At 43.2% G+C, this 19,483-nt stretch overlaps 1 protein-coding gene across 3 annotated transcripts; it reads left to right on the top strand.

Annotated features, from left to right (window-relative positions):
- The first annotated feature begins 1,781 nt into the window (after positions 1 to 1,781).
- ZDHHC22 (zDHHC palmitoyltransferase 22) lies at positions 1,782 to 9,991 on the top strand. Of its 3 annotated transcripts, none has more exons than XM_073349265.1 (3): positions 1,782 to 2,128; positions 3,854 to 4,429; positions 8,412 to 9,991. In XM_073349265.1, the coding sequence occupies exons 2-3, from the start codon at positions 3,868 to 3,870 to the stop codon at positions 8,675 to 8,677; spliced, it is 828 nt and encodes a 275-aa protein (XP_073205366.1). In that variant the 5' UTR covers positions 1,782 to 2,128; positions 3,854 to 3,867; the 3' UTR covers positions 8,678 to 9,991. The 3 variants fall into 3 exon arrangements, with proteins under 3 accessions (XP_073205366.1, XP_073205367.1, XP_073205368.1); XM_073349266.1 differs by lacking the exon at positions 1,782 to 2,128 and adding an exon at positions 2,176 to 2,633; XM_073349267.1 differs by lacking the exon at positions 1,782 to 2,128 and adding an exon at positions 3,137 to 3,681.
- Positions 9,992 to 19,483: the final 9,492 nt, after the last annotated feature.

Here is a 19,483-nt window from a genome sequence, read left to right as displayed (position 1 = left end):
TATATAGTGCTTTTCATACAGAGATTACAAAGCCTTTATGAAGGAGGTAAATGTTATTATCCTTGTTTTTTCAGATGTGGAAACTGAGGCATGGAGTGGTCAAGTGATTTATCTAAAAGCATCCAGCAAGCCAGCAGCAGAGCTGTGAATAGAACTTAGGTCTCCTGTACACTAGTCCACACTAAAAGAAAAGGCGCACAAGTACTCCTTTTCTTTTTGCGAATACAGACTAACACGGCTGCTACTCTGAAACTAGTCCACACTGCCTCTCTAAAAGAGAAAATGGAAGACTTACATTTCTCTGTCAATCAGTCTAGCTTCTTTCACCAGTATGACATTGGGGTGTGGGAAGGGAGAGAATAATACCAATTCGTGACGTAAATATTGATGTAATTTGTTTTAATACATACCCACAAATTAACCATTGCTCTTGTTATTTCAGTGAGTGGACAAGCTAATTTGTCTAGCTTTTCTCAAATCTCTCTCTCTCTCACACACACTCACACACACACACACACACACACACTCAAATTCCTCCCTGATATAACTCCACTGAAGTCAATGGAGTTATACCAGAATTAATTCTGACTCCTCCTCCCCAATCTCCCATTTCACAAACACAATAATGTGAACAGAGAAAAACAATGTATGCCATATTTTAAAATATTAAGTCAGTATTTTGCTAGTCACGAAATCGTGAGCATCAAAATCTGGAAGAGCATGTTAATGAAAGCAGCAGGCATAATTTAGCCACTGTACCACTCCTCTGGGAAAAGCTGTTCACTTTCTCTTATACATTTCATTAATAAACTGTAGCTTGTGTTGCTACCAATATAGGAAGAATTAATGTGTTTCATGTTATTCATTCCCTTCAGTCAATGATCCTTCATTACATGAAAAGGTTTCAATGTATTTTTTCTGTTATTTTGATGTAAACTGTTAAAATAAGAAGAAAACACTGATTATTCAGAAATAGAAGCTAGCCTGGTATGTTCCTTATTTTAAGGCTCACTCTAGTTTAATATTAAATAAGTCAAGGAAATATTAAAAGATTTTGTTTATTTGGGAACATGACAGGGAGACCATTAGAATGGGAATGAAGGCTGGGCGAATGCTGCCCAGTTTTCCCCACATTTCTGCTGAAGTACATCTCAGGCATGTCTCATTTCAGCTCCATTGTGCACAGGCCTGGCTACCTCTGGCTTTTGCTATCCAAAATGTGTTGTTTTTTTTTTCTCTCTGAAATGTTGAATCATGAAAGTGAGCAGAGGAAAAAAAGTCATTTATGCAACAAAACAAAAAAACACGAAATAAAAACCAGCTGACTGTCACTAACCCCCACGTGTGTGTGTTTGGGGGGGGGGTTAGTTCTTTGTCTCACAATATGTATCTCCTTAGAAGCTGAGACACAGGAGCACACCTCAGTCCTGGCCTGCCATGCACTCCACTTGGATGTGGGTGATAGGCCTCCCTGGCAAAAGCAGAGCCTGCTAATGAGTCTGAATTACAGGATGATTCTTATGAAAGGGACCAATCCTAGGACCAGTTTGCAGCCACCAACCTGTATTTTCTGTCCCCTGCGACCAGTTCAGAATTTGAACCTTGGTCTCCGTAGGTTCAAAGCACTAGGTCAGGGAGCCTCCTCGTGCCCCTTTCAAAGGGGAGACATTTCTTCGACAAGCTGTGAGTGTTTGTCAGTGCCTTGTGAGTGGGGTTTGTGTGGGCGTGTGCACGTATTTTGGAGAGAGAGCGTGAGCGTGTGTGGGGGGTGGGGGGAAGAGGGCGCCAGTTACTCAGCACTTACGGACCTGGAGTAATTAAAGCTCCGCGCACAGGTTCCCTGGGACCCGTTCAGATGCAGCAAGTGCACTTCACACACACCCCCTCACTGCTCGCTAGTTGACTAGGGTGCCAGAGGTCCCGGATCTGGGTAAAAAAGAGGAGGCTGCCAGCCAAGAGAGAGCGAGAACCCCTCCCAAACTTTCCAGCCTTCCCAAACCTGTTCCTCAGGGCTCTTCCAAGGAGCGGCTCGTCGGCAGCAGGCGAGACGTTTCCATCCCCCCCGAGGCACCTGCTGGAGCAGCCAGCTTCCAGCCAGCCGGGCTGCCGCAGGCAGGACCTGCTCTGGGTGAGTGAGCTCAGATTCCTCTTCCTCCCCGTCTCCTGCTCCACGGTGCTACCGCTGGTGGAACTGATGGGATTTCAGAAAGCCCAGGCTCCAGGGCGCAGAGGGACACCTTCCCACTGCCTACAGGGTGCTGGTAGGGTAGGAGGGACCCCAGATGCCGGGGCCCGGCGGCACACCATACTGCTCCCTCCAGTGCCAGGGCTCACAGGAGGGCTCCTGCCGGAGGAACTGAAGGGACAGCTCCCTCTTTCTCCCGAGGCTCCTGCCGGAGGTGCTGAAGGGACAGTTCCCTATTAAGCACAGGGCGGTTCCTGCTGGGGACGCTGAAGGGACAGCTCCCCATTGAGCAGCCTGCTGCTATCGGGAGAGGGCTGCTAAGGGGGAAGCTCCCCGAGCCTCCGCAGTTCACACCGCAGCTGCTGCTAATCCAGCGGCTGGCCTTGAAGGGGCACCAGCTTCTTCCCAGCCCCATCGGACTCCAGCCACAGCAGCTCCAAGCAGCCAGGTAACAACTAGGCATTCCTAAAAAACAGCAAGCAAGGGGATTTCAAGGTTATTCCGCGTGCCAGCCAGACAGCAAGCCAGACGAGCTCGGAGAGGGGGATGAGCTGATCTGGAGACTGCCCAGCGGTCCCGCCAGAACCAGGATGGGGCTGCCAGTGTTGGCACCAAAGAAAGTTCCCAGTGGCTACTAAATGTTTAAAGTTTAAGGGACAAATGTGCTTCTGATTTAAGTTCCAGGCTGAAGTTAATGGTGGATAAGGTCCAGCTGGGGAGTGTAAATATCAGGCCGCGCTGGAACAGGCGGCTCCCTGCTTCATTTATTTGCCATAGGTCCTTTTCCCCTTGTACATTTTATATGTGTCTGGCACGGATGGAAAAAGAAAGAGCTAAACGTAGTCATCGCTGTGTTGGGGGAGCTGGCGTGGACCTGCCTAGACAGCTGCTCTTTTGTACCTTTGGTTTTTAGGGGATTTTGTTTGCTTGTTTGGTGTAATCATGTGTATTGACTATACAATAGCGATAGACAGACACACGCGCACAGCGCTCTGTTGCTGTGACAGAGTTCCTCGCACAACGCCGAAGGTTGCAGCTGGGGCAGCCCCTAGCAGTTCTTTTGAGCATTTCCTCATCTTGCGCATGTAGGGACAACAGTCATTGAGGTAATCGGAGATCTGTGGCTTCAACGGCTAAATTAGAGCTTTGGATTTGATCCGTATTGCAGTGGATTAGAGCAACCACCCTTTCTCTCTTCCCTCTTTCCCCCACCTTCCTTCTGACATGCAACACGAAAACTGACCCTGCCTGTAACAGGAACTCCTGTAGTAGAGAAAAGGGGAGCCGCGGAGCGAGCTTGGTGCTGATGCAGCCGGCAGACAGAGGCTCCAGGCACGGCAGCCTCTGGAATCTCCGTGGCAATGCCGCCTGCAAGCTCCCTGGAGCCAGGCACTGGGGCTGTGACAGTAACAGCTAGGAGATGAGGAGCGACCGTTCCCCAAGGAGCTGGCCTCTGTCACGCGCCACTGAACTGGCGGGGATTTCATTGCAGAGGGGTGCGTGTGGCAGACGGGAGGGAGCGGCGGGGGAGAGCAGCAGAGAGGGCATTGCCAGGAGCAAACAGGGGAGCCGGCGGGAGGGGGGAGAATGGGGCACCTGGAAGGAAATGGACGCATCAAGTATCCGTCTGAGGCGGTGATGTTTGTTCTCTTCTTGCTCTCCCTGCAGGAATGTAATCCACAATGCTAGTTCTCAGGGTGCTCAATGTTGTTGCTCCAGCCTACTTCCTGTGCATCTCCTTAGTGACCTTCGTCCTCCAGCTCTTTCTCTTCATCCCCAGCATGTTCAAAGACCCTTCCACCACCCCACTTTTCTCTCCTGCTCTGCTGCATGGGGCCCTCTTCCTCTTCCTCTCAGCTAATGCCCTGGGGAACTACATCCTTGTGATACAGAACTCCCCTGAGGACCTGGGCAAGTGCCTGAACTCGGGCGGAGGAGCCGAAGTGGTGGCGGACCGGCCGGACGGAAGCAGGTCCCCTTGCTCAGCCTTGCCCAGCACCCACTTCTGTAGACTGTGTGCCAGAGTCACCCAAAGGCATGACCACCACTGTTTCTTCACAGGGAACTGCATCGGGAGCAGGAACATGCGGAACTTCATCATGTTCTGCCTCTACACCTCCTTGGCTTGTCTCGACTCCCTGGTGGCAGGGGTGGCTTACATTTCTGCAGTGCTCTCTATGTCCTTTGCAAACCCACTGGCCTTCCTCACCCTCCTGCCTCACTCCATCAGCCAGTTCTTCTCAGGTAAGCGGCCTCTCTCCCAGAGAAAGAACATGGTCTCCCTTTGCCCAAATGCGCCACTTGGGTCTTGCTCCTTCCCAGGCAACTTTGTGAGGGGCGGGGGGCGGGGAAAGGGAAGGGAGGGGTTCCTGTGCTCACGGATCTCTTCACTGAGGCTTTGTGTACATTTCCTGCAGGAGTTGAGCACTGTGATCAAAGGCCCTACCGAAACCCAGCCGGGTTCCAGACACAGTCCTCTTCGTAATTTATTCGGTTCTAAAAAACCCAAACCCAGCGCCTAAAACAGGGCGCCAGTGAGCAGGGCTGGTGGGCGTGCAGAGAGTCCAGTGCAAGGAGGCAGCAGGAGAAAGAATTTCACTCATTATCCTAACGCAGAGGGGTGCCTCAGTGCGTCCCTGGGGGTGGTTCTCAAGTTGTTCAGAGGGGGGAACCATATTCTAATAGAGATTGACTGGGGGACACTTCCCCTTCCGTTTGCCGTCACCTGGTCCCTCCTCCACTCCCATTAGACACACACCCAGCCCCACCTCCTTTCCCATTTGACATACACCCAGCCCCACCGCCTTTCCCATTCGCCATCATCCAGCCCCACCTCCCCTTCCATTTGCCTTCACCCTGCCCCATGTCCCCATCATAAGACACACACTCAGCCCCACCTCCTTTCCCTTCCCAATACACACACCTAGCGCCCACATCCCCTCCCTGTGGCAAGTATAGCTGCTGCTCACATGGAAATTCAGTGTTAGGAAATTATGATGTTAGCTTCTTTTAATGCTATCTAGCAGGTGGAAACAAAGAAGAGAATTAGTATCATGTGACCAACCAGCTCTCTGCAGACCTCCAGCTTGTTCTTTGCAGACCACAGTTTGAGAGCCACCGTTGATCTCTGAAAGTGCCCCATGCCAAAAGAAGATGTATTCAGAGGAATAATCTGCTTCTGACCCTGCCTTTTTATGGCTTTCAAGGTGCCCTTTCCCCATCCACATCTTTTCCTGTTCCTCATCAATTCTCCCCCTACTCCTCTAATTTCTCTTTCTGATCCTTCTCCCACACACTGCCTCAGCACCTCTGGTTCTGTCCCTCCTCATCTCACCATGCCCCTGAGCCCCTCCAAATGCACCAAATCTAAATTTGAGACAAAACCCTAGAATGAGGGGAATTTGAAAAGTTGCTTCATCAAAAGTTTATAGACTAGTGGTATTCTGAAAGTGACTATGTAAAAATTTCATTCTTTTAACCATCAGACCTGCAGCCTGTGTGTATCAGAATCAGATCTCCTCGCTTTACTGACTAAAATAGGACTTCTGCTCTGACTCCTGCAGAGCCACTCAGCTCAGGGAGAGGACCAGGATTGTATTCTGGGGTTATGAATCAACAGGACTGTTGACTATGTTTTGCTTGCAGAATCTTGCTAATGATGCATGAGCCAGAAGGAACCCAGCTTGATTTTCAGATTCCAGGCTGAGAAGGCTGGCATTTAAAAACAAACAAGCAGCAATTTAGTCATAAAAGTATCTGATTTTGGCATGGTAGTCACTAAAAGCCAATAAACATGGAACCCTGCCATGAGATTTTTATGGAGTCACTTTTCGAAGTAGAATCACATTTTAATTAATGTTGGATAAACTTCTTCAGAATGAATAACATTCTCCTCTTCTAAGCTATGGCTGACACAGCAAAATGGAGTGGGGAGACAAGGTGAGGAGGCCACCAGGGAGCTGGTTATGGCTCTTTGAATCTGTGGGCCGATCAGCATCAATCCTGGCATATGTTAGAGCAAAACCCTAGGCTGCACTAACTTATGCTGCTAGTATATGGACCCTAAGGAAGCATGTATTAACTGAGGATCAGTGCACCAGAGCAGAGCTCCACCACACTCCAACACATCTTTTTCCTCCTCTGACATGCTCTCTATGCTGGTGGCAGGTGACCACTGGAATAGGAGATGGATCTGCAAGTTTTATGACAACTGGATTAATTCTCAGCTGGCTAGTTGTGGCCAGAATCTATGCTCAGGAGGCCCAAAGAGCCAGCATGGATATCAGAATTTGGCCCAGTATCTATAAATTCAGCATCATAACTCAGCATTTCTGGCGTAAATAATGTGCAGCAATAAGAGTGAGATCACATCAGGTTCATAGGGAACAGAAGTAAGTTTGGGTTTAAAATGGTTTCTGGTAATGAGGGGCAAATAAGAGGTATTTTTGTAAATGTCTGTCAGATTGGATCTCCTGACAAAACTATAGACTATGTTTATTTGGATAACCTAAGAATAAGATTAACAAACCTTATGTCCATTAAGTATGGCTCAGGGAAGCTTTATACTTGCAAGAAGAGACAAAGGATTCCTCTTCTCACAACATGGTGACTTTCTGCATCATGTCCTCAAATAAATCTTGCAGGCTTCTTGCAAATAAATCTTGTAGGCTTGCTGCAAAGTCCACAGCTCCCAACAGAGCATTATCAGGAAAAATGAACCAATCTCTATCACTCTTGCTTCCAATAAATGCTGAGAAGCCCATGCTTGTATCTGACCTTCCTATTCAATATTTCAAGTTACCCTCACTAACCAAATTAGTATGAGGATTCTTTACCTCCTTAAGGGGATCTGTTCTCCCCGGGACATGTTGTGCATGATGTCTACTGGGATCAAGAAAGACAAGAAAAGAAAAGTGATATTGAATTTAAAAAGCAACATTTAACAGTTCAAGTGTTCAGGACTGAAAAGCCAGATGCTGTAGTCTGTTTGAAAAAAATAATCCTGTGAATGTTCTCTCCTAGCCAAGTCCAAAACTTGAAGTGAAGTCAAAGTGTAATTTTGTGGCAGCCAACAGCTAGACTATTAATTACTGCATTTCAAGATGGAGAAGCTGGAATTCATAGATTTTAAGGCCAGAAGGGACTATTAGCTCATCTACTCTGAAATCCTGTATAACACAATTCCAATAACTGGAGGAGCCATGAGCTACTTACAGCCAGCCACCCAGCCCTGTTCTGGTGACTCCTGGTAAGAGAAGATGAGGCAGGACTGGTTATAAGACTAGCCAGCACTCCTGCACCATTCCCTATGGTGACTTCTGCTGAGAGAGACTTGGATTAGAGTAACTTGAGTTGTCCCCCCTGCACCATTCCTACATTCTTCTCTTCAGGAGGGAAAGGTAACATTAGAGAGATTCTTTTAAAAGACCTATAAGGAATTAGTTATGATACATTTGATAGTTATATAAGTACTAAAATATTGGCAGATCCTGAGTGGGTGCAAATTGGCCTATATACTGATATTATACTATATATATATATATATATATATATATATATATAGGGCCAGAACTACAACTGCTGTAAATTTTCACAGCTTCATTGACTTCAATGGAATTAGGCCAATTTACACCAGCTGAGGATCTGCCCATATTTTTTAGTACTTATAGGTGTATAAAATTATATATAACTTTTTTAAAACAATGATTAGAAGTACCTGTCAGATTCAGTGTTTCCGTAAGTCTTTTAGCATGCTGTAGCCATGTACACAAGAGATGCTACTGTGCGGCAATCTAGTGCATCGTAGATTCACACCCTGCTTTGCTGTGCAAAAACATCCCATGTAGACAAGCCCTGTGTCATTTAGGCACTTTTGAAAATGTTACTAACAATGATTAAAATACATTTTATATTTTGTGGAATTTTCCCTTTAAGCCCTGATGCTACATATTACCAATATAAACACTAGTCTAGTCTAACCTCTACAATTTTAATATTTTTCCCCAACAGTGTTAGTTGCATTGATGATCATGAATGAAATCCTTCAATTAAAATGATTAGAATGATTAATTCTCTTTTTCCTTCTAGCTCTCAAGTTGTATAATTGTTATAGAATATAATTCAGTTTCCAAAACTCTTCAGGTTGAATATTTCTGGATGACTAATATACTAATATGTGGGGTGTAAAATGCTGTTTCTTTTTTCTCTTCCGGCTCTGGAACTGCAGGAGCTCTCCTTAGCTCTGAAATGTTTGTCATTCTCATGCTGTACCTCTGGCTTGGAATTGGACTTGCCTGTGCTGGCTTCTGTTCCCACCAGATACTGTTGATCTTACGAGGGCAAACTCGCTACCAGGTGCGGAAGGGGATGGTGGTAAGAGCCCGGCCCTGGAGGAAGAACCTGCAGGATGTTTTTGGGAAGAGGTGGCTAATAGGACTTCTCATTCCTGTGCTAAATGTGGGAAGTGACTATCATAGGCATAAAGACAAGTAACTCTCCACAACACACATGCACAGATATACCCCTACTTTCTCCCATACTTCTGCTGCAACATGGCAAAGTTGGGATATTCCATCTCTCAGTACTGCAGACTCTAGGGGGAAGGGATTGGCTAGCAAACCGAGCAGATGTAAGGGATTGTCTTTCTGTTCTGTGCTTGTACAGTGCCTAGCACAATGGGGTCCACATCCATGACTAGAGCTCCTAGCCGCTATGTTAATACAAATAATAAATATTAATAAGGAGATCACAAACCATGTAGATGAAGAGATACTGCCGCTTTGTAGACACATCACTGCACCTGTGTACATGGCAACAGTCTCTGTACTATTAGAAAAATAATATTCAAATCCTCCTTTAGGATCCTTTCTCACTCTTTCATCTTCCCTCTCTCTCTCTTGCTCTCTCTCTCTCTGTTATCTAACCTATGCCTTCTCCCACAACTGGCAGCAGGATCCTTCTCCATCTAGCTGATAGCCCATGCTATCATGACTAGATTGTGAGCAAAGTATATGTTCCTGTGGGGGGTTTCCAAGTTGGAGCTTTATGAAGCATAAAGTGACCTGAGACAGAAAGAAGCATTTAACAATAAAACTGTAGTGCAGCCAAACACTTTAGGAACAGGCTGCTAGGAAGGCAGAGAGAGTCTAGTCTTCATAGACTAGAAATTAGGGATGGAAAGGACTTCATTAGGTCTCTTGAGCTCCAGTTATTCTTGAGCTCTTCCCTTCGTAGGTATATGAAGGGATAGCAGCTCACAGACTGTCCACAGGGCCTGTCAGGATTGTAGCTCTAGTGGCTACTTCTCAGAGTGTTTCTTCTTCAACTCCCCACCCCCAGCCCTTGCCTTATGACACAGTCCATGGCACAATTGTCTGTCCAGCTCCAAGGACCAGCAATCAGATCTAATAATGGACCTTGGATCAAATAAGGCCAAGATACAAGAAAAGAAAACTGTGAGCATGAATGGAAAAGATGCATTTGAGAGTTGGGCTGTGGTTGTGTGACAGAGGTAGGTTGGGGGTGGCTTGCGTGAGTGAGTGATAGAAGGTGCATGCGCACAAAGTGGGCTGGCAGGAGAGTGTAAGCGGCAGCACTTAAATGTACATCCTGATGTAGCACACAGTCAAAGATGGTTCGTCCATGTTGAGTGGTGTTCAGAGTTCAGCCTTCACTGGAAGACAGTGGGGTTCTCCAAAGACCAGGACCCTTTGCTATAATTTTGTAGTAGTATTAAAAATTAACAAAATGATTACCTCAAACATTCCTGCCACACCCTTAATATAGGCTCTTCAGAGGTTCTCAAACTGGGGGGGCGTGGAATGTATTCTGGGGTGGGGGTGGGGGAATGAGAAGCTTTAGGGAAAAAATTACCGTGCGTAATCAGAGCGGGTGGCCGGAGAGCGGTGGCCATACCATACCATGCCATCCTTACTTCTGTGCTACTGCTGGCAGCAGTGCTGCCTTCATAGCTGGGTACCTGGGCAGCAGCTGCCACTCTCCACTCTGCCTTCAGAGCTGGGCAGTCAGAGAGCGGCAGCTGCTGGCCAGGTGCTGGCGGGGGATCATGTACATTACAACAGACCCAAAGAAGGGGGGTGTGATCAAGTTTGAGAACGAATCCTTTAGGACATTTCCTCTAGCCCAGGTATAGTGGGGTACATTCATCATGGTATATCTCCACTAAGGAAGTTAATGGAGTTACTATTGGGATTAATCAGCCCAGTATGTCAGTATGTCCTGCTTCAGCAAACCCCATCATATCAGTGCTGAGACACCATGCTGATGATAGGTGCCTTAAAAAAAGACACTACCACATTTCAAAAATTATCACAGTGCTTTATTCCCAGGGGTTTATTATAATGAGAAGAAGCCTCTGTTATGGTCATCTTGCATCAGACAGTGTGGCCTGGATGGGAATCCACTACTTCTTTTAATAGACTGGAAGGGCTGCTGTTAAGCAATGAAAGGTGTCTTTCTTCCTTAAACACCACTCTTAATCTATCATAGGGGAGGAGCATAATACCTGCTCTCAAAGTTGTGTTTCTCCCACAGCAGTGCACAGCAGTCATTCCGACAGGCTTTAGAATTGGCTCTCAGACAGCTCTATCATGATCCCAGGGTGTACACAAGTAACAAACAAACACAGCACATTGTGATGAGCTGCGTGACCTTGAGAATGTACTGTAGAAAAAACTAGTTGTGTAGGTAGAACACACATAGACAACATTCTTTCCACATTGAATGTGTGTTCGCATGAACACACCTGTATTTACATGTATAGTATGCTGTATTTTCAATAACAGACAACAATAAAGTGTTTTGATTTTTTAAGTTATCTTCTGGATGCTGTGATCTTTAACTGTTATTTTGTTCTATTTGTGTGTGTGGACATGTATGTGTATAACTGCATATTTAATCACCTTATGTACAGTAGGAAGAAATTAGGAGTCAGGTCTCCTGGGTTCTTTTCCTGGCTCTGCCACTGATTCACTGTGTAACCTTGGGCAAGCCACTTCATCTCTCTACTTTAGTCTCCCCCCCCCATCTGAAAATGGATCTAATAACATAGGAGGGTTGTGAGGTTTGATTTGTGTTTGTAAAGTGTTAGGAGGTCCTCAGATGAAATGTGCTAGAGAAGTGTTACTATTATTAATTTATTATTATTTTTATTATAATAATATTATTATTATCCACAGACAGCTTGTAAGAGTGAATTACTCCCTACTGGTACCCATGCAACAGAATGGTTAACCTTGACACTATCTCAAATAGGTAAATGAATTGTTTCTGACAGTCACCTTGTTATTGGACTGTGAGGAAGCACATTGCACTGTATGCCTGACTTTAAGAGTGTTCCCAGCATTATTCTTATTCCACAATCTAGCTGATCCAACTTCCTCTTCTCATCACTGATTCTATTTTTTATTCCTAAAAGGGACAGGCTTGCAAGACTTCAGCCAATAGCTTTTAGGTGTCAGCACAAATTATGAAATTATGTTGTGGAATTCTCATCCCCTGCGTGTGCCATTTTATTGGCACTGTCGGTTTGGTCAGCTCCTGCTATTCACTGCCTGCAGACATGCTACCTCAGACTCTCATCTCATCAGGTATCACATACTAAGAAGGGTGGGGCCAGCTCAGTACTTGGAAGGGGGAAACTTCCAAGGAAAACCCAGGTATTGTACAAAATAATGCTAGTGATTCAGTAGAAATCCCTATTCTCTCCAAGTCAGTAACCAGTGCCCCAGCCTGGTGCTAGAGACAGCTCTGCTGGTGGAAGCTCCTGACCATTTCAGTCATTTTTAGCAAGTGTTAATCCTGGTACACAGCCAAATTGCAGTATGGGGAACTGTATTGTGACTCTCTAAAATTCCTCCTGCAATTTCAGTTATTCCTCACTTCCTGACCTAAGTTGATGTGTAGTGTTAATGTGTGCTGCTAAACAGCTTTTCTGAACCATGCTACAGGCACCTGGATTTCCGTGGTAGTGAAGTGACTTCTGCTTGTATATCTTGCTGCAAATAATGTCTTTTGGGAGGAAAGGCACTATAGAAATGTAACATTATTGTGATATTGTACGTTGTCTTATCTCTCTGCTCTCCATCCAACTTTGTGAACTGCAGCATCCAAAATCTAAGAGTGGTGAGTCCCTCAGGAGCAGCAGTTGTCAGAGCTTCTCACTTATCCATCCACCCCAACATCTCTTCTATATGGTACCTAAGGGTTCATCAAAATCCCCAAAGGAAAAAAACCCAGATTTTAACAACTCCAACCAGAACCTTTGCTCCTGGCTAAGGCTTGGCAAATTAGGCCCAAGCCCAACAGCAACATAGTTACTTCCAATAAATTATCAGGAAAACTGTTTGATGGCTCTAAAGTTTGATAAAAGTAAAGAAAAAAACTTTTCTTAATGTTCAGAATAACAATAACAACAATTACAATAATAAAAACACATTTTGAGAAGTGATGCTCTGTAATAGGGGCTAACTGCTTCTATTATTTTGAAAACTAAATATTAAGGGCTTAGTCATGTTTGAAAGCCCAGCATTGGGCTGAGAGTGGTATGAAGGTGGAGAGCACCACAAAGTTCTCCGGAGGGGGGGGGCATTAGATGCTGCTCTCTGAGTCCAATCAGGTGTGCTCTATTGGCTGGTACAGGGTGAGGGAAGCTGAGCCATGGCCCCATCTCTTGCACCCTCTTTGTTGGCTCTGAACATGCATAGGGACCAGGCACATTCTGACCCTTCATAAGGGTTAAGATACTGAACTTTTAAAAGTGTGTATTTCAAAAAATGGTGATTTCTCTGAAGTCTGAAAAAGTCCTACAAGTGACAGTAGAGACCAAACCAAATGAAAGCTTGCAGTGCAATGTCACTGCCAGAGAAGACAAGCAGCCATCTTCTGCATTTAGCCACCATAAACTGGAAGCGAGGACAGCAAGTAGCAAGAAAGAATTTGGCCTTGCTTAGGCTGACAAAAACATCTGCACAGTGTTAATAACAGGGATAGATAAAGTGACAGATTTATGAGAATAAAAAGGGAGCATGAATAACTGGTCTTGAGTCTGGGTGTCTGTAATTATAAGTTTCTTGCTGGCATTGCTTTATTGATAAGTAGAAATTATGAGCTTTTTTGCTGTTGGTAGGGAAACAGTCAGCCCATTAGGGGTTTCTTTGAGTTTTGCTTTGTTTTGAGTTACCTATAAAAGAGTTTAGTTAGTGTGGAGAAGCCTGGGAGAAGTTCTTTTAAGAGGACTTCTATGAGCTTGGAGCCTGACTGCTACCTCCCCAGTGGTTAGGAGGAAGGCTGGCCACTGGAACCCTGCTGCTGATCACTCAACACCAGCTCAGACTTTGGGTAACTATATTTTGGGGTGCTCTAAACTATTGTGATTTTAGAGGTACTCAATAAAAACAAGGATTTTTAGGTGGAAGCACTCTTATGTGTGCCAAACATTTATCAGACAGAGGTGCTGTATCCTCCATTGATTTATTTCCTGACACCACCTGGAAAACAGAGACTAGTTACCATAGCATTGAGTTCAGATAATCCTGGGTAACACCTCACCCTGCCAGGAAAACTGAGTCCCGACTTCAAACCACAGGATCCAATTTCAAACCTCCCAACCTTCAATCCCAACCCAAACACCAGATCCAATCTATGACAAGCTGTCTGAGTTGATCCTACAGCCATTTCAGTTAGTCCCATGCCTTTTAGGTTAGCCATGAAATCTTGAACTGATTCAGAAAATCATCTACATGGATGGTGAAGTTGGCAAGCACAATCAGCTTGGCAAATCCTCTAATCCTGCAGCAAGAAATTCATTAGCTCAAGAAGGGATTTTGCTGCACAGTGGGGCAATCTGCATACTAGAATCATCTTAACTCAGTCATGGGACTCACATACAAGATGGAAATGCTGTATCAGACCAAGTGTTTGAGTAGGAGACTCCCCGCATTTTAGGCTGGTTGCAAACACCACAGCCACAAAATCTCTCATTGGCTCATATTGTATTGAATGTAACATTCTGTATTCCTATGTCCATCCCTTTTTCAAACTATGATACATATTGTACAAACTATGCCTTGTAAGGTATCTCCTGAAAACTCATGATTTGCTGATCATTATTGTCCTGGTAAAATATGTGTGGCAACATTGTAAAAGTTATAAGATTCCACTGTATGATGTTACTAAGACATATTCCAAATCTGGGAAAGCAGCCACAAACCAGTTCTTCAGAGATAAAAGGAAAATTGACGCCTCAGTCAGGTGTCAACAGATTCAAATGGACTATCACTTGTTTAAGTTCTTTGGCAGGAAAAAGAGTGTGAGTGAGAAATTTACATTGTGGCAAAGAAACATCTGCAGATTCCCATCCGCACATACTTTCTGTTTCCTGAACCCCAGCAGGAGATGTTTCTTAAAGAAGAGGGAAAGTGTAAGAATGGGGGACAGACATCCCAAGATATCTCTCCATTCATCTCTACTCAGAGCATCAACAACACTTGAAGGACAAAGGAAGCATCATTGGATTGTGGAGGGATCATGGCAGAAATAAATTCAGCCAGTAAGACTGCTAGAACATGTGGTGAGAGAGACTTTTGCTTTGAATTCATGTAGCTTGTTAAGTTAGGTATTAGTTGTGTTTCACCTTTTATTGCTTTGTAACCAATTCTGACTTTTATGCCTCATTACTTGTAATCACTTAAAATCTATCTTTCTGTAGTTAATAAACTTATTTTTTTGTTTTATCTAGACCATTGTGTTTGGACTGAAGTGTTTGAGAAATTCCATTTGAGATAACAGGATTTGTGCATATAATTTTCTATTGATAAATGACAGACTTTCTATGAGCTTGTATTATTCAGAAGGAGAGACCCGGCAGTACAAGATGCACATTTCTGGGAGAAGTGTGGGACTGGGAATTTGCTGGTATTGCTCTGCAGTGTAATTCATGAATCGCTGGCCATAGCACTGGTACAGTATAGCTGGGAGTAATTTACATGCTGGAGGCTGTGTGTGAGTAGACCAGGAGTGGTTGCTCTCATGGAGAAGCAGTGTAAAAGGCACACCAGGCTGGAGAATTGAGGGGACACAGCTGTTCAACAGTCTAGACTGTAACCTGGGTAATGACACAACTTGGCTGGTAACATCATAACTTGGCTGGTAACAACTTTGATCCATCATCATAACCAGATCTTATTATCTTCTGGGAAAGAGGAGTTTAAGAGGGAAGATGGGTATTGTGTTGATGGGGAAAGAGAGTGAAGAAGTAGAAAACCTGGCAAACTTAGCAGCGGGGCCAGAACTGACCTAGAGATGATAGGGTGAAAATGGACAAATTAAATATGAGGTTCCAGTTAAATATGGCAGCATTTTGGGATGCAGAAGAAGATGGATAACAATGCAGGAGGTTGGGAAATGATAACCCCTGTCTATATAACTCTGATGCAACCACACCTGGGATATTACATTCAGCATTACATACCTCAGACAAACTGGCGGGATTTCAAAGAGAAGCAACAAATAATTAAGGAGATGAGAGATGGATTTACCAAAAATGATTAAAAAAACCCTATATCTGTTTATTTTGGATGAATTAAAATAGAGGGGGGTTGTGGAAAGGATATGAAAACCATCTATAAGTATTTGACAGGAGTAGGAGGAATTATTTGGATGGGATCAGCAGGTATAACTAGGAGTGATGGGATCAATGTAAGAAAGTAAAATATAGGTTAAATTTCAGAAAATACTTCCAGACAGTGAGATCTGTTAGACAGTGAAATAATCTTCCTATGGAAGAGGCTGAAGCTCCATCACTTGGGAGATTTAAAACTAAAATTGCTAAAGCACTAAAGGCAGGGAACAATCCTGCACTGATGACAGGATGGGTGGGGAGATGAACTAGATGAGACCTCATATTTTTTCCTATCTCCAATTTCTACGAAGAAACAAAGATATTTGCACTAGTGCCAGATATAACAACAGGGGATCAAGCTTAAACTGAGAAAGGGCCAGATGCTGAAGGCATTTCTTTATACACGGTGATACCTACAAAACACTTGGCAAGAGAAGTTAAGCTGCTGGTGAACTAATATTGTCTCATTGTTGCTGTGTATTCCCCCATCTGTCTATCTGTATCAATCTGCTGTATTTTGTCTTATACCTAGATTGTAAGCTCCTTAGGACAGGGACCATCTTTTTGTTTTGTTTGTACAGCACCTAACAGAATGGTCCAGGACTTGGGCACCTGGTATAAGACTAAGGCTCCTAAGTGCTAAAGTAATAAAAATACAATAATAAAGAACATAATCAAATTAAAAGGGCTGTCAAGTGATGAAAAAATTAATCGTGATTAATCACATTGTTAAACAATAACAGAATACTATTTATTTAAATATTTTTGGATGTTTTCTACATTTTCAAATATATTGATTTCAATTACAACACAGAATACAAAGTATACAGTGCTCACTATATTTATTTTTGATCGCAAATATTTGCATGGTAAAAAAGAAACAAAAGAAATAGAACTTTTCAATTCACCTAATACAAGTACTGTAGTGTAATCTCTTTATCGTGAAAGTTGAACTTACAAATGTAAAATTATGTACAAAAAATAACTGCATTCAAAAATAAAACAATGTAAAACTTTAGAGCCTACAAGCCCACTCAGTCCTACTTCTTGTTCAGTTAATCGCTCAGACAAACAATTTTGTTTGTTTATGGGAGATAATGCTGCCTGCTTCGTGTTTACAATGTCACCTGAAAATGAGAACAGGTGTTCGCATGGCACTATTGTAGCCAGCATCGCAAGATATTTATGTGCCAGATGTACTAAAGATTCATATGTCCCTTCATGCTTCAACTACCATTCCAGAGGACATGCGTCCATGCTGATGACAGATTCTGCTCAATAACGAACTGAAGTCGTGTGGACCAACGCATGTTCATTTTCATCATAAGAGCCAGATGCCACCAACAGAAGGTTGATCTTTTTTGGTGGTTCAGGTTCTGTAGTTTCTGCATCAGAATGTTGCTCTTTTAAGACTTCTGAAAGCATGCTCCACACCTCGTCCCTCTCAGATTTTGGAAGGTACTTCAGATTCTTAAACCTTGGGTCGAGGTCTGTAACTATCTTTAGAAACCTCACATTGGTACCTTCATTGCGTTTTGTCAAATCTGCAGTGAAAGTGTTCTTAAAACGAACAACATGTGCTGGGTCATCAACCAAGATTGCCATAACACGAAATATATTGCAGAATGCAATTGAAGTGGAGCAGGGAACATACAAATCTCCCTCAAGGAGTTCAGTCACAAATTCAATTAACATGTTATTTTTTTTTAATGAGTGTCATCAGCATGGAAGCACGCCCTCTGGAATGGTGGCCGAAGCATGAGGGGCATAAAAATGTTTAGCATCCCTGACACGTAAATACTCTGCAATGCCGGCTACAGCAGTGCCATGTGAACATCTGTTCTCACTTTCAGGTGACGTAAATAAGAAGTGGGCGGCATTATCTCCGATAAATGTAAACCAACTTGTTTGTCTTAACAATTGGCTGAACAAGAAGTGGAACTGAGTGGACTTATAGGCTCTAAAGTTTTACGTTGTTTTGTTTTTGAGTGAAGTTATGTAACAAAAAATAATCTACATTTGTAAATTGCACTTTCACAATAAAGAGATTACACTCCAGTACTTGTATGAGGTGAATTGAAAAATACTATTTTTAAATTATTTTTACAGTGCAAATATTTGTAATAAAAATAATAATATAAAGTGAGCACTGTACACTTGGCATTCTGTGATGTAACTGAAATCAATATATTTGAAAATGTAGAAAAACATCCAAAAATATTTAATTTTCAATTGGTATTCAATTGTTTAACAATGCAATAAAAACTGCAATTAATTACAATTAATTTTTTTAATTGAGATTAATTTTTTTAGTAATCGCGTGAATTAACTGCGATTAATCGACAGCCCTAAAAATAAAAAAATAACAATAAAATACACCTGTGACTACTTTCTGCCCTGACTTACACTTTGTGCCATCTCAGCTGGCGAGTGCAGAATGAGGCCAACTAATTAGTTGATAAAGTGAATAAAGTACCAAAGCTTGAAAAAGCAATTAACTGGGCAAACAGAAAAAGTTGTAGAAAAAATTGCTAACTGAAAGGAGGTATTAGATCTAAATAGAGTTTTCTGGCCTCCTTGTGCCCCAATCCTGCATCTGTAGCATTATTTCCACATAGTTAATTCCTCCTTGGGAATATATATAATTACTATCTGTGGAAAAAGTAAAGGATTCATGTATCTCTAAAGCTCTTTCCAGTACACCAATGACCAGACACAGTAATTTTCAGGTTTCAGAGCAACAGTCGTGTTAGTCTGTCTTTGCAAAAAGAAAAAGAGTACTTGTGGCACCTTAGAGACTAACCAATTTATTTGAGCATGAGCTTTCGTGAGCTACAGCATCCGATGAAGTGAGCTCTAGCTCACGAAAGCTCATGCTCAAATAAATTGGTTAATAATTTTCAGTGTCTCAATATAGCCAGCAGAGGCCACATCCAAACAGTCTCTTGGTGTTCTTGGAGAGACAAAGGGGGTGAGGTAATATCTTTTTATTGGAGCAACTACACTCAAAAGCTTGTCTCTTTCACCAAGAGAAGTTTGTCCGTTAAAAGATACTATTTCACCCTTCTTGTACATCTAATATCCTGGAACCAACACGGCTACAACAACTTGATTGTTCTTACTCTTCTTTTGTCCTTCCAGCTCAGCCTGGGTAGAACGGTCACGGAAAGCTGTGCCTCCATATCAGTGGGAATGAACAAAGTTATTTCCTATTTAACTTATGTTTTTCCCCTTCAAAATAAACTATTGCAGCCTGATTGTCAGAGGTGCTGAGTACCCACAACTCCACTTAAAGTCAGTGGGAGATATACCCTCTAGCACCTCTGAAAATCAGGCCCTTTATATATGACATACAAATAAATGCATGAAACTTCAGATGGAATAAGAGAGCCAATCTAAGACTAAACTCCAGTTCTGGAATGGTTTTAAAATGCTGGACAAAAACAGCTTTCTGATTGGCTCAGCTTGATGTTATAGCACCAAAAATAGATCATTCTGATCGGCTCCAAGTGATAGACCTTTGTTAGTAATACTCAGGAAATGCCAGGGGAAAACGTTTTAAAGTTTTAAATAATTAGTGTTTCCTAATAGCAGTAAATGCCTCAAATATTTTGTGAGGACTGAGACGTGCCATGCAGTATACCCCAGAGCTATACAAA

This window comes from Lepidochelys kempii, chromosome 6 (assembly GCF_965140265.1).
Source record: "Lepidochelys kempii isolate rLepKem1 chromosome 6, rLepKem1.hap2, whole genome shotgun sequence".
Taxonomy (NCBI): domain Eukaryota; kingdom Metazoa; phylum Chordata; order Testudines; family Cheloniidae; genus Lepidochelys; species Lepidochelys kempii.
Note: the sequence above shows the minus strand (reverse complement) of the source record. Positions and strands in the feature narration are given on the sequence as shown.